The sequence below is a fragment of the Epargyreus clarus genome, unplaced genomic scaffold (assembly GCF_041222505.1).
Source record: "Epargyreus clarus isolate Ecla_fem2 unplaced genomic scaffold, WU_Ecla_fem_2.2 ptg000013l, whole genome shotgun sequence".
NCBI lineage: Eukaryota > Metazoa > Arthropoda > Insecta > Lepidoptera > Hesperiidae > Epargyreus > Epargyreus clarus.
In genome coordinates, this window is record NW_027332221.1 from 1,022,106 (window position 1) to 1,038,514 (window position 16,409).

At 38.9% G+C, this 16,409-nt stretch overlaps 1 protein-coding gene across 1 annotated transcript; it reads left to right on the forward strand.

The window, feature by feature from the left end:
• Positions 1 to 12,315: 12,315 nt before the first annotated feature.
• LOC140746602 (protein FAM200C) lies at positions 12,316 to 14,381 on the forward strand. Its single transcript, XM_073078726.1, has one exon. The coding sequence runs from the start codon at positions 13,236 to 13,238 to the stop codon at positions 14,379 to 14,381; it is 1,146 nt and encodes a 381-aa protein (XP_072934827.1). The 5' UTR covers positions 12,316 to 13,235.
• Positions 14,382 to 16,409: the final 2,028 nt, after the last annotated feature.

The window sequence follows — 16,409 nt, forward strand, 5'->3', positions numbered from 1 at the left end:
TTTTTGAAATCCTTTAATTTTGAAGCAACTACTATAAAATTTTGTATTTGACTTTCTGGATAAGAACAAGGACGCACTTATTTATGTCCCTCCGAAAAATCAACCTCGTAGAGGGTAAAATAAGGGTTAAAAGTTCATTTGAACAATCGTCAATTTTGAAGCAAACACTATGAAATTTTGTATCAGGCTTGTTGAATAAAAATAATGAATTACTACCTCAAACGAGGTAAAATAATTATAATAACCGAATTATAATAACCGAAACTTTGATTTACTGAATTTGTATATTTTATACACCGTAAATGGTGGATTTTTTTACGAAATAGTAACATGTTTTAAAAAAAGTTAACCAAAGTATCGAGTAGGGTGTCAAAAGAAAGGAAATTAAGAGGAGACTACACATACAATATATGTATAATATATCTTATATATAAAATTCTCATGTTAGTTACCGAAACGGCTTCACCGATTTTCACCAAATTGTATATACATATTCAGTAGGTGTGACAATCGGCCACTATCTATTTTTTTTACCCCTAAGTGATAAGGGTTATTCACCCTTAACATTTTTTTATTATATGGCAACACAACGTTTGCCGGGTTAGCTAGTACATATATACTCCTATATACACATCGAGATGACTGTCTGACTAAATGAGTGAGTTGCTGTGCCAGAGATAAACGCAAAGGGAAACCGCTGAACTTAAGCGTGCTGGAATTTTAGACATAGGTTCTTTATATAGCGTAAATGAGCACTAAGAGGAAAAAATAGGATAATATTGTTTGAACATCTTTTGTTTTTGAAGCAGACACCTATTATGAAACTTTGTATTTGGCTTTCTGGATAAATATAATGAAATGCCTATTTCACTGCTTTTGGAAATTTTACTTCAGCCTTTTTGGTGCAGTCGGGTTTTTGATTTTTTAAATTAATTACTTGTTTAAAGAAGTAGTTGGTTAGTAATGAATTTTAAAAAATCTCCAATTTCACTTTTACAACAATAACTGTACTTACAACAAACAATATTCTATTCAGGAAATAAGCACTGCAAATATTTGAAGTCTGCTTACATTCAATCGTTTTATGATGATAGAAGTCCATAGGTGACAAAAATGCTTCGAACGCATCTGTTTCAAATACTCTTTGACTTTCGGGGGAGTGCGCGTGCGCGCGAGGCAGTAATCGCTGGCCGCTTACTGCCTACCGTGTCGTGTTCGATTCTCAAGTACGTTGGGCTATCATTTCGCCTTAAGCGCAAGAAACGCTGCATTTAACTTTAAATAGTTGATCGGATTTGTTATTTAAATCAAATCACAAAAATACCGAGAATAATGACCATATCTTACATAACTGATCGTGTCCCGATCATAAAAATAATATGACAACTACTATTTAACTACTAATAATATTTTCATAAACATTATTAAAATTGTTATATATACACATATATACATATCTTTGCGTTTATTACATTTTTTTTTAACCCTTGTGTTGATTTTTAATCTTTTATGTAATGGTAAAGCAATTGGATTTTTTATTTATTTATTGCTTGTATAATACATTGAACAACCTTAACAGTTGTATTATGCTTCAGTGCTTTGTTCTTCGAGATTAGATATAATACACATGTAGTCTCACTTACTATGTCGCCATCTATGCACTTAGTTCAAAGAATAGATAAAATAGAAAAAACAAAAATATGTAGGTAGGTCACCAATATTACCTGACCGGTGCACTGTATTCAACTTGTCATTCACAGTTCAGTGCTCCGCCACTTCGCACTTAATATTTTTTTCTTTATTCGTCCGTGCAAAGTATTTTTCAAATATGCCTAAAAGAAAACGAATTATATTAAGAAAAAAATAAAGATGCTAGAAAAGAAACTTTTAAAAGGAAGACGCCGTCGTAAGAATTCTAGTTCTACAGATTCTTCGCAGTTGTCAAATAACCCTCAAGGTAATTTTTATATTCTGCATATTCAACAGACCTATATCTAAATAGATGACACATGTACCTTTATTTGTATGAAAACCAAGCGTGCCACTTTTTTCCGATCGACTGACACTTGTCAAGAACGTTTTAGGGATGTGGTTATAGAATTCTCCGTCAAATAGAAAATCGATTCAAAAGTCGTGTCGATTCTTCTATAAAAATCGATTTTGAAATCGAAAATTCGAAAAAATTAAAAAAAAAAGGAAAAGTTGAGCAGAAAAAAATTCAGAAATGATCGATGTTCAAGAAATCGATCGACTAGATTTATTTTACTAGTGCTCTGCGAATGTTGTACGAATGCGTGCCATTTTATACGAGTAAATGGTTAATTTATTTAAATTTTATCTTATTTTGTACAAAATTGTGGTAGAAAATAGAAAAATCTCTCTAATTACACATTGGAAATAAAAAGAAACTTACGTAAAGTGATTAAAGTATTTTTTTATATAAATTTAATTTACTGATACAAAACATAGATACATCAATACCTTATACAAAGTTGTAAAGATATCGCTATTAGATTGAGATGCGTCGATGTTGCGTTGGCGTACTCGTAATCACGTAACACATGAAAAAATCCGCCGAAATGACCACGACAACTCAGAGATACCATATTTGATAATTATGTTATAAATTATTTGATTTTTTTATACTAAAAAAATAATCTTCTATCTGGCCATGATCCAGCCATAATGAATTCATTAAAATGAGCAGAACAAATTCAGTTTTGTTTGATTGGGACCAATATTTATGCCCGGTCTTTAATCCATCTCTCTTTAACACTTGGAAACCTGTAAATTTAAGTATTTTGAACAAAATAACTAAACATAATCATGTAATTAAAACAAAAATGTAATTAAAAAATACTTAAACGTTACACGGATAACAATTCAGTTAAATAGTTAGAAACTATTTATTAAGCAAATATTATTCATCCATTTCCAAAATCGATTAAATAATCGACAACAAGAAACTGGCATTTACAACACCAGTTACTCAATTTGAAATAACCAATGACAATTGTCTTTGAGCGACGAGAGCAAATATCGATCGTTTTACTTTTCATTGCGGGTTTTAATACATAAGCTTTATAACTTTATAACCAAAACTGGCAATGTACTATAAAATATGAAAAACACATTCGGTTACTAGTTGTCTTTGTAAAACCACAACAAATTTTTAATAATTGATTATAAAATAAATCATACATATTTTAAGAAAAAAATTACTGACCCATAAAAGGAAATATTTTCTTTATCGCTGCAATATTTTCTTGTGGAATTTGTACAATTTATTACCGCGCAATTGGGCATATTTATTGATGTTAATTGACATCCGATGTCAACAAATGTTACTTTCGGACTAAATGACATTTCATCAAAGTGAGTTGAATCCACCTCCTTATTTCGAGGTTTAACCACGCTAAATCGTACACATGCGGGATCTATTTAGATATAGGTCTGTGGTATATTCATTCAGTGCTATAGGTTATTTAGTGAACAGTCTATTCAATGAATGAAGAAACATAAACGGCATGCGTTTCAACGACTCGAGTTGTTACCGGCCAGTGAATTAACGATTTGTATGTTATTCAACACAGTTGTATGTTTTTCAACAAAATATTGTATTAATCGGGTTCACGAAGCAACGCCTCGAGTTCTTCTTACCCGCATTCATTGTACAAGTTATACACTTTGTACCCGCTAATACCTGTTTAGGTATATAAGCAAGTTACCGATTCTATACTATCTCATGATGAGTTTTTTCCTTACGTATTCACGTAATACAAAATGATAGTTTTTGTCATTTAAACGTTTTTATATTATATTATAACCTCGTTTATTCAGGGTATATAAATAATATAAAAATATTCGATTTCAGATGACATAATTATTGAATCGGATAGCGTAGAAAATTCTATGGTGGAAACAAACGAGCCAGGTCAGTCGACCAGGTCAGATTTCCAACACTCATTGGAAACAACCATCGAAGACGGAACTGTACCGCAACCTGAATTGCCTATTCAGGCATTAGCGGGTTCTAATACCGATGTTGATAAAGGGGACCACACTCCAATACAGGAGTTGGATAACGCTACTTTGGATATTCTAGGAGCTGATCCCTTAGCCACAAAAGCATTTGGTAAAGATGTACAAAAGGACGTAGCTGTCCGTTTTAAGTTTATAGCCACTTCTGGTTTAAATAAGGACGTTCGAAAGGAACTTCTTGAATCATATTTACCCTCAACGAATTGCAGACTCATAGACGCCCCATCTCTAAATCCAGACATAAAGGCTGCAATTACAGAGATTGTTTTAAAGCGTGATAAGGCTATGCAGGGTAAACAAAAACAAATAAGTTGTGCTATATCTTCTCTTAGCGAGGCTATAACTCATGTTTTGTCTAAAGAACCTAAAGATCACATAATCTTAAAATTATTGGTGGATACAGGACGTATTCTCTGTGACGCCCAACACAATGGTCACGAGACGCAATTTTATTTTAGCATCGCTCAAGAGAGAGAAAAAGATCAACTCCAATTAACAAAAATCGAGGATTTACTTTTCGGGAAAGACCTTCCAGATACATTAAAGGCCGCGAAAGCTATTAACAAATCTGGAGCCGAATTGAAGACCACTGCGCCACCTAAAGTTAGCGCAAATAAGCCGAAACCAGCATCATCCACCAAGAATTTAAACTGGAGGGCTTCCCCCGCGAACCGCAGGCCAACGGGGACTCCGAGAGCGAAGGAGCCTGCCCCTCCGAAGCATCCATATCAATGCAACACTCCAGAGTGTCCAAATTATTCTGATTCTGAAATGCATAAATTTCAAAAAGCTTTAGGAAAATTATTATCCATAGGAGCTATATCAGAATGTAAACCATGTACTAATCAATTTATATCTAGTATATTCTTAGTACCAAAACCAAATGGCGAATCACGTTTCATTCTAAATTTAAAACAGCTTAACAAATTTATATATACAAAGCATTTTAAATTAGAAGATTTGAGAACAATGGTAAAACTAGTTTCAAAAAATTGTTTTATGTCCACTTTAGATCTCAAGGATGCATATTTTTTGATTAAAATACACGATAATTTTTTTCGAGGGTAGGTGTTAAATTGTAAACAGCTGATTTTTTCCCTCTCGTATTTAAATTCAATTAGTATGATTTAAATAAATATTCATTTTATTAAACGTTTTATTTTGAAAACTAGTTGTAGTGAGGACAATTTGGCATAATAAATGCCTAGTTTAATCAAGTGCTAAAGTATTTTTACCTGCACCATCCTTCAGCACTACAAGTACCAATTGTGCAGCCTCACTTTTGTCACTTTTCACACTTTTCACTACACTGATTTGCACAATTTCCACATTCAACATGGCAAATGTCTACGGACTTGAACAGAACTGGAATAAAAGAATGGCAGAGTTTGAGGACCGGCTCAAGGCTGCAAGTGCTCCAACGAATCCCACAGTGGCGCGACTCGGTCAAGATTTCCTGGCTTTCAAGGATTTAGTTGGCAACATGCTAAATTTGCTTCGCCAGCAGGTTTTGGATTGCACCCGAACAATAGACAACATGGATATGAGGCAGCGGCAGAAGGTGTTGCTATTTAAAGGTATTCCTGAGAATCCTGAGCTTGACATCCAGCATGAAGTAGTAAGGATAATTGGTGACAAATTAGGCCATACTCATATCTCTGAGTCTTCTTTCAAACGGTGCCATCGTCTAGGTGTTCAGGGAGGCGACCGTGCCCGTGCTGTTCTTGTGCATTTTCGGGACCATCGCACTAAATCCGAGGTGTGGAAGGCTAAAAGTAAGCTCAAGGGCACCGGTATAACTCTGTCCGAATTTTAACTCGCCTCAGACAGTCAATCCATACTAAAGCATGGAAGCATTTTGGAATTAAAAATGTATGGTCACTTGATGGGACGATACACATCAAAGTTCCTGGCGGCGGTCGAGAGAGGATTACTTCGGACGAAGAACTCCAACAAATCATTTCAAAGTTTCCTGTGACTAACTCTCCCCCGTCATCTGAAGTGAGGTCTGGAGGTTCTGGGAGCGGTAAGGAAGGCAGCCGCGTCCCTCTGCAGTCTTCTAATCGCATACAAGACGCCCGGCGCAAATTACCTCTTGGTTGTACGTCTGGAGACGACCTCAAGCGGAGCAGACGTGCAGTCCCCAAGAAGTGAGTTTGTTCCACATAGGATGTAAACAACTTTTCTTTTCTTTCATTCTGTGTGGATACTATAACAACTACGGCTCGATTGGTTGTCATATTTCATTATTACTTATTGTTATTACACTCAAAATAATGACAATTGATAATATCTCCTGCATAGTTAGACTAGACGTCAAATAGCAAATATTGTTGTCATAATATGTCAATGTTAACGTCTTGTCACGGTGACATCTGTCCCACCTTGTGATCTGCGTTCCGTTTCACGTTATTATGTTGTAGTAACACAAGTTGATTTATTTTGTTAATTACTACTTCACGTTTTAAATTTTGTTTAGTATTTTGGTTATGTATTCAAAACGCGATATTTAGTTAATTTATTGGTCTTACAAACTTTGTTAACTCGATCATAGATTACTGACATAGACTAGTAGTCTTCATAGACTATTAATACTTTTATTCTATGATTTTGTAATTGTTTCAGTCATTTTTAATGTTAATAGCTTCTTCTTTACTTATATTATTGTTATTGTGTGTTTTGTCATGTTTTTCTTGTTATATATAGACCATGACCATACCATACCATAAAAGTCTGGCGGACACCCACCCGACAAGTAGTCGCTTCGCAGCGGCCAGCTTGCGGATGGCTGTGAAGGGACAGCGCACTCATACTGTCCCCAAAGCCGAAGGTTTCCGCCGAATCTCCCCGACTTTAACGTCGGTGACGGCGCACCCGCAGGCCGCAGCGATGGCGCCGGCGACGTCTTCCTGGGTGACGGAATCGTCTAGATCCATCACCCTGGCCTCCCCTTGTTTAGAGGGTCTCGCCACCTTAACGCCCATCTCAGCCACGACTGCTTGCAGCTTTCCTGCGAGTGCGTCGGCCTTTGCGGCACTGTCCTCGCCAGCCACTTCGATCAGCAAGCCACTGTTGAGGGCTTTCTTCTGACGCACCTCAGCGATGCCAAGATTGGTCAAATTAATACGTCCCTTCGCGGTCCTCATAACGTCAACGTAGGTGACGTGAGACCCCTCGGGCACCGTTACGGTGACTGCCGCCGACTTCGGCACTCGCGGAAGCCTCTGCTTGGTAGCCTTCGTCCTACCGGCTCGCCCCTTCTTGGTTACCTGAGTCGCCGGTGCAGCATTGGCTGCAAGAGCCCGCTGGGGGACATTCTTGCCTCGCCCGCGACTTGGAGTTTGCCTCCGGGCTGGCTCCACTCGGCTCCGCGGCGGGGGCCGTTCCTTAGCCCTGGCTTTGCGCCCCACTACAGTCACCCAAGTGTCCGCTTGCGCAGCTGCGGTAGAAGCGACTGTAGGCCGCACCGGCACTTTAGCCACTGGGGGACTAGCGGGCGTGACCCTTTGCCCTAGGGGAGGCTGGATCGCTCTGCCTGGGAAGAGCTCGTCCCTAAATGACGCCAGTTTCTTGTCTATGATAGACCCAATGCGATCCATCAAAGCGTTCTCCCCGTTTCCGGTCTTCCTCGGTTCTGCGCGGGGCGGCTCCGTTCTAATCGGGGCTTTATCACGGCGTAACTCATTCAGTTCCGCCGTGAGAGCCTCCACCTTCCCGTGCAGGCTAGCAAGCTGGGAACGCAATGTCGCATTCTCCTTTTCCAGGTGTGCAGTGGTCGCCCGCTGCACTACCTCTGTCGCTGCTGCCTGCACGTGGCGCACGGCCAAGCGTATGGTGCGCACCATGTCCTCCTTCAAGTTGCGTGACTTGTCCGCAACCTTCTCTATTATCTCTAGGTTCTCGATTATACGAGAACCTAGGTCACCAGTGGGTTGCACATTCATTTCCAGGCATAGTTCTTCAGCGCTCGGGAGAGAAGTCTTTGCTTTAGACTTATCCACTGGTAATGGGGGCTCCAGGAAACCTTCCTCATCTCTGCCTGACTGTGGCTTCACGGTCTTCCTTTTGGGCCGCTCGCTTCCGCTGTTATTCGCCAGTAGCGCTCTCTTGCGGGCGCATATCGACTTGGCCGTGGACTGTTCCGACACTCCTGACATAAAGGAACAGTCCGACAACTCGTCCGTGTCTGATGAGACGGCTGTTGTGGGCGGGGCTACTGCCTCACCCTTAACCTGCCGCGTCTTCCCCCTCGCCGCTGGCACAGCGGGCAATTTCTCCTTCTCGCTTTGCTAATCAGTGTCCGGTATCGATGAGCCTTGGTCGTGTTTATGAAGGTCGGCGGATTGCCGACCTACGAGGCAGTTGTTGCCCCCTCCAGAGTACATGGGGCTGCCCTCCGCCGAAGCAGAGGGGTGGGATTCTCTCTTTCGGGTACCCACCTGGAGACCGTTTTCACAACGAGCCTTTTCCATGATTTGCTTGTTTTAAGGGGTAAGCTCCCCTGGGCCGCTCTTAGTCTGGTCCTTCACCCTTCGCCTTCCGGTATGAGTAACTCTGCCGTATAGCCTCGGGGATCATTAGGATACGCAAGCCCCCCCACCACGATACGGTGGCAGCCCGTTCGAGGGGGATATCTGTTTTGCCCGCTGTCTCTAAAATTCTAGAAAAAGTGCTTAACAATTATTTGGAATCATTCAATTTATTAGCTCCCAACCAATTCGGATTTAGACGCGGTAAAGCTACGAAAGATGCCGTATCATCTCTAGTTGACCATGTTGTTGGAAAATTAGATAGTAAGATGAATTGTCTAGGCATTTTATACTGTATCTGTATCCCATCTCTTACATAAACTTGAAAGTATTGGCATTCGTGGTCATACTCGTAAAATCTTTCAAGACTATCTATGTGATCGAACCCAATGCTCAAAAATTAATGACCTATACAGTGATAGTAAACCCTTGAAATTCGGCGTGCCTCAGGGATCAGTATTAGGTTCGACCATGTTTTTAATATACATTAATAATCTCTGTAAACTAAATCTCTTCAATTGTTCAATATTTACGAACGCGGATGACACTGCGTTAATAATACATGGTTCCGATTGGCCGGACACAACGAAACACGCGGAGATAGCCCTCTAAATTCAGTGTTGAGCTGGATTTCAAAAAACCTTCTCAATATAAACCTAAATAAAACAGTTTTTCTGCCATTCTCATTGCAATCTGTTACATTACCTGCCCCTAACTCCTTACTTAGTGATAAAAGCCCACGAATGCTCATGCCCGTCTTCTCATCTTCCTCGTTGTGATTGTCCACAGCTGAATGGATCATATACTGCCAAGTACCTACCTTGGAACTATTATTGATAGTTTATTAAACTGGAAACCACATCTTCAAATACTCACCTTGCGAATCCGTAAGCTTATTTACATTTTTTAAAAATTAAGGCGCTCCGCTTACTTTAACACTCTGAAATCAGTATATTATGCTCTGTGTCAGTCATTATTAACTTACTGTATCACGGCATGGGGTGGCACATCCAAAACACATCTCTTGAAACTGGAACGAGCACATAGAGCTGTTTTAAAAGTGATGACATTAAAGCCTTTTAGATACCCCACTAAAGATCTTTACCGTGACTGCCAAGTCCTATCGGTTAGACAACTAATTGTTCTACAGACCATTCTTCGGAAACACGTCTCCTTACCGTACTATACAAACATCTTACCAAAACGACGATGTCATCCCGTATGCCCAGTTTCTCGACTAAAAACAGCCCTTGCCAAACGACACTTACCTGTACTCGGAAGCCACCTATACAATAAAATAAATAAGCACTGCAAAATATTTCCTCTTTCTAGGCAGTTATGTAAAACAAAAGTTTACAAGTGGTTACAGATAAAAACCTACGATGAGACTGAGAGCTTAATAAAACTACCATCCTTATAGTCAATCAAAGGACACATATTATATATAGATATATCTCTACTATTATTTATTCTACCTTACACCCATACATACACAGAGAACATAAATTTCAACAACGCTTTTAAATATATTGTAATAGTAAAGTATGTGCATGTTGTTTTTGTTTATAAAAATTAGGATATAGAGACCGTCATTGTACAACATAAATTGTTAAAATGCAATAATGTTATACTGATATCCAAAACACAGGTTAAATCCTACAATGGATACCAAGGGTAACAAAACGCATTTCTTTTAAGAATCCAACATCTTGTCCTATAATAATATAAATATTGTACAAAACTTTTGAGATAATAAAAGTTATTATTTTTATTATTATACTACACTAGGGCTCCACCCTAAATTGCACTGCACCCTGCGTTCAGTTCTGCCATAACCAAAGCATCCGTCTGTCAAAACTTAACCGCGGACCCCCAAGGCCGCGTCCAAAGCAACTAAAAATATATATATGTCGGAAATGGCGGTACTGAGGCGCGTCCGGAGCGCTAGCGCCATCTAGTGGCACTAGATAAAGTTAGTGTTGGAATGCGCCGGTGTGGGAACCGACCGGGCTTGCGAGCGAGACGAGACTAGACTTTACTGTTGGTGGTCGTCCGGCGCGGACACTAAAATTATCACGCGTTCCTCGAGCTACTTATACCTGCCTAAGTTAATTCTAATCGAAGTAATTCCTGTGTTGTAATAATGACCACTGAAGCCCACAGAAGATTACGATGAGCGATAAAGAACCACCTATTCCGAAATCAGAAGAGGGATGCGACCTATGTACCCACATGGTCTTGGCGGAGAAAAATAGTGACGTTTATTTGTTCACTGGACATTGAACGAATATTGGACAATGGCGCGCACGTGCGTTTGGTGCTTTTCCTGGGATTGTTTTGGACGAGGCCTTAGGGGGCCGCGTCATCGGTAAAGTGTTTGACAGACGTTAGATGCTTGGGTTATGGCGGGACTGAACGCAGCTTGGTGTAGTGCAATTTAGGGTGAAGCCCTGATGTAGTACGACAGTTTGTTCCATACGGGCGACACGTAGCTATTTTCGATAAAAAAAATATAATCATTTGGGCGGTGTATACTTTTAATTTATTTCTACCTTATAATTTTATAATTTTCACCTAATATTTGAGTGTTCACAGAATAAGAAACTACTATAGCTGCTTATTGGTGGTATTGCAACGACACTGGACTTGTGTTGACCGCGAACGGACTGGAAGGTGGCCAATGTTACTCACAAAATGGGGGCCATAAGGCAGGATACTTTTTGACTGTGGTAAAACTAAGGCGGTGAGTTAGTAAGTGCCGTTTTGGTAAGTGACTTTGTGCTCTTAAAAGATTAACGTACTTGGGGTACTACACGGTTCAAGAATTTAGCCTTTTAATTTAGTGTTTGAACGAACTTGCGGGTACACTCGTTATTTCTTATTATGTTTTTCTGAAAGTTATTATCGTATTAAAAACAATTTTGATAGTCTACACTTTGCTCAATGGTATGTAACTGCTCAATAAATGTGTTTGTGATGTGTTCCGTGGAAATACCGCAGTGTTCGGTGGCGATCGCATTGGGACTTAACGGTATGTTGTATTGAGCAAGTGTAAGATATCCTTCCCTCCAATGGTTGTATTGTTTAAAGTGTGGATTAAAACGATAACTCCAAATTAACTAGCTATTTTATTCTTATAAACTTCACTAGAAACAATTGCACCGCACTCTTTTTCAACTACCTCCGAGTGCGAACCTGTCACCCGCCAAGACACCGCCCGAGAAACTTCGTTCGGATATGTTAAACAAAATTATTAAAATCAATTTGCATAATAAATAAATTATAAAATATATTCTAAATTCGTTAAAATTCATATCTTAATTGAACCCTAATATATTGACCCTAACAATCGACCGTCCTGACATCGTGGGCGTCCCCGCACACGGCGCCAGGTGGCACCCTAACAATCGGTGTCTGAACTTAATGACAGGTTTTACATGATTATTAAATTAAATTATGCCTATTGATTACATTATATAAATGTATTAAAAAAGTCCAAACAATAATAACTAAGCTTAGATGTACTTTAAAAATGCATAATAATATCCTCCGACACAATGATCTCTATATCCAGGTCTATATTGTTACAAATCACTTCATTATTTATATACATCAAATCACTTCGCAACTAGTAAAAATCTACACTTAAATACATTATTTTATCGTACTATAAATAAACAAATATCGAACCAGGCTGAGTTATCCGAACGATCGATTAATCGGAAACTCTTAAATACTCTCTAGACCAGTCTTTCCCAAAGTGGGCGATAACGCCCCCTTGTGGGAGCTGCAGGTCTCAAGGGGGGCGGTAAGAGACCCAGAAAGAAAATGGGGGCGTTGTGTAGAGGCGGGGGGGAGTGATTTGTTATTTTATTTAGCTAGGAGGCCTCTTAAACAACGACTGCAAGAGCTCTCGACTCACAACAACAACTTGTGAACATCAACTAATATGAATTAAAAGATTGCTCAAACTTGGTTCTATATTTCTCTCCGCGTAGTATATGAACTACGCCGTAGTTCATATATCTGTGCTATTTTATTGAATGTAGAAAAAATGAAAATCATGTCAATCGGTCGCTCCGTTTCGTAATGAAAGTAGACACAAACAAACAAATGAAAAGGCAACAGACACACTTTCGCATTTTAATAGTTAAGGTTCGGCCAAACCTGCGCGTCAGTAACGCGGGAAGCGGGACGCGAAGCGGGAGCGTCTGCAACGCGAAACTTAACGTGCACAGCTTAAGTGCGAAACTTAACGTGCACAACTTAAGTAAAGTATAGGCAGCGTCCGCCGCGCGGCAGACGCTCCCGCTTCGCAGACGCTTTGGTCGCGCAGGTTTGGCCGTACCTTAATTAGTACTCGTAGATATCTATCATGTTTTAACAAGTTTTTGTTAAATAACCCGAATTGTGCATTCCTGTATCAGTCGGCTGGTTCATTGAATACTTGTTCGGACTTGTTGAGTACCATTGAGCGTCGAATGAGATAAACGAGTTTATGCATGTTTGTTTTATTCCTGTCGGTGCGTGCTGCTTAAGCATTCCTATATAAACAATGTAATATTTATTTTATTTTCATTTGTGGTTTCGCGCGCAATAGATGAGTAGTACTTACGCCTCCTCTACACTACTTGCGAAGTTGAACGTATTTCTCAAAGCAAAACAATGTCGGAAGTAAAAAAGAAGAGACGGCAATACAGTGCGGAATATATCAAATTCGGATTTATTGAAAATCCCACAAACCCATCGTCGCCTTTGTGTCTTCTATGTCTAAAAACATTTTCGAATGAAGCAATGAAGCCTTCAAGACTGCAAGATCATTTGAATAAAATGCATCCAGATAAGAAAGACAAGAATGTAGCATATTTTCAAGACCTAGAGAAGAAGCATAATACTCAGCCAAGTGTAGCAAAACTATTTTCGACGGCTGCTAAGCAAGATGACGACGGACTTCGAGCTTCGTACAATATCTCTTTGTTAATTGCTCAAAAAGGCAAACCACATAACATCGGAGAAGAGTTAATATTGCCAGCAATAAATGAAGTAATAACTACTGTGCTTCATAAACCGGCCGCAGATATTATCCGAAAAATTCCTTTGAGTAATAATTCTGTGCAAAGACGAATTAATGAAATGGCTGAAAACATTGAAGAATCATTGTGCGATCACCTGAGGACAAGTCAATTCTCAATTCAGCTCGATGAGTCCACTTTACCAACTAATGAAGCATTGTTGTTGTCTTACGTGAGGTTTATTAAAGATGAGAAAATATGTGAAGAACTATTATTTGCTAGAAATTTAGAGACCGATACAAAAGGTGAAACCATATTCAATACATTGGAAAAGTTTTGCGATGAGAAAGGGATTCCTTTGAAAAATATTATTTCAGTTGCTACGGATGGCGCTCCGGCTATGACAGGGTGCCATAAAGGCTTCATAGCGTACTTAAAAAATAAAATTTCAGATGTCCTTGCTGTACATTGCGTTATTCATATACAACATTTAGTAGCTAGAAACTTAAGTGAAAAACTATTTCAATCACTGCAATATGTCATCAAAGCAGTCAATAAAATCCGCAACAGCTCTTTGAATGATAGATTATTTCATCAGCTTTGTGTTACTAATGACGAGGATTTCAACCGTTTGTTGTTTCATACTGAAGTTCGTTGGCTATCAAGAGGCAATTGTCTGACTCGATTTTACAACCTGTTTGACTCTGTTATAGAGTTCTTGGAAACTAAAGATACAGAATTGAAAGACAAGCTCATATCATCAAAGAATGATTACAGCTTACATGATACACTTACATGACAGACCTGTATAAATTGTTCAACGACATGAATCTCCAACTGCAAGGCGATAAACTAAATTTAATTAAAACAAAAAACGTCGTTACTGCTTTCGCAGCCAAACTGCTTCTACACAAAAAGAATCTGGGCAGACGTGAGTTTCACAATTTCCCAAATTTATCAGTATCATGCAGTAACGACGAATTGTTTGCCTACTGCCAACATTTGGAAAACCTCCACATTGATTTCACCGAACGATACCAGGACATTTTGAACTTGGAAATACCAGACTGGGTGTTAGATCCGTTTTCAAATGTCAACACAGCAATGTCACCTCAGCTGGAAGAAGAGCTTATAGAATTGACAACAAACGAGGAAATAAAAATCAAGTTCAAAAATGGTTACCAAGAATTTTGGCTACAAAAACCGATCCCGCAATTGTACCCTGGATTGTGGTCAATCGTTCAACGATTCTTGATAGCATTCCCATCGTCATATTTGTGTGAACGTGGATTTAGTGCTGTGACAACACTGCTTACTTAAAAGAGAAATCGTTTGCTTGTTACCGAACGTGGCGACTTGCGACTGTTCTTGAGTAAATTGAAACCTGATATTAACAAACTTATTAAACAGCATCAGATTCATCCATCACATTAGTTTTTATATAAGGATTGATTATTTTAGTTATATTTTTAATAAAAGATACTCTATTTTAATACCATAAAATTGCGTTTCAATAATCATTCTTACTGGCAGGTGGAGCCCGTGAGAGTTAACTTGAGACCTAAGCGCCGTTGTATGTTACCTACTGCGCTCAGGTTTTAAGTTGCGGGTTATAGTAAAAGTTTCGTTAAGAATTCTCCGTTACTATACATTATATAGTATATAGGTCACAATAATTAATTAAACTAATTTGAAGTTATAGTGGTTTTTAAATAGGTGAAAAAATGGGGGCGCTAAAAAAATATTTATTCTCAAAGTGGGCAGTAGACAAAATAAGTTTGGGAACCACTGCTCTAGACACTGAACGATCGATTAATCAGTATATATAAACAAACAACTAATAAGGGTAAGCTGAACGATCGATTAATCAGAAAACCCTTCTTAATTTGCCGAACGATCGATTAATCGGCACTCCCATCTGACAATTACAAGATAATCGATTTACTTGCAATGGCAGTGGGTTACTTATTATAGCATCATTTCAGGACACGAACCAATCGATTCTCGCGCCTGATCTGAAAATAAAGAAAACAGTATTCTGCAATAACTACTTAATGACGTTTTCATATAATAAATAAATAATTTACTATAAACATCTTTATAACCCTTTCTTTTATCATTTGACATTATTTTATTATCATTATAATTTAACAAAGATTATCGCCATCGTCATAGTCGGCCGTACTGTTATCAGAACTGTGGTCATTTAGTTCTAATGCAGCAATATGAATCCACGGCATCATTCTGTCCGCTGCTACTGTCGTAGGACGTTTGTAAGCAGAACCTCCCAAACCTGGCACGGGCGCCACGTTATATCTGTCATTGCCTAATGCCCTAATTACCCTATATGGCCCTACAAATTATGGCAACAGCTTTTTACTTTGCCCGTCATTGTTGAAAGATGTTTTAGTTATTTTAACGAGGTCTCCCTCCCTGTATATGCGCGCTGGTTTTCTATTCTTGTCATATGCTAACTTTTGCTTATCTTGCTCACTATCGATACGGTTTTTAACTTCAATACGCATTGTGGAAATATCGCAATCTTGATGAGTCTCTTCCGTTATTTCACTTAAAATTGGACTCTTTTCGCTGTTCATAGAGGTACCAAACAATACTTCAGACGGCGATCTCCCGGTTGTTCTCTGACTAGTGTTGTTAAGTCCCCACTGAATCTGACCTAAGTTGCTATCCCAACTCTTTTCACCGGATTTTATTGTCAACGTCTTAAGGGAGTCAAGAATAGTACGGTTGTATCGTTCTACCTACCCGTTTGATCTTGGGCTTGCTACTGCATTCAAAATGTGCTTAATGTTCTTGTCCTGACAAA

What these genes read in the sequence shown, in the direction of transcription:
- LOC140746602 (XM_073078726.1), top strand. Translation starts at nt 13,236, where the DNA reads ATGTCGGAAGTAAAAAAGAAGAGACGGCAATACAGTGCGGAATATATC.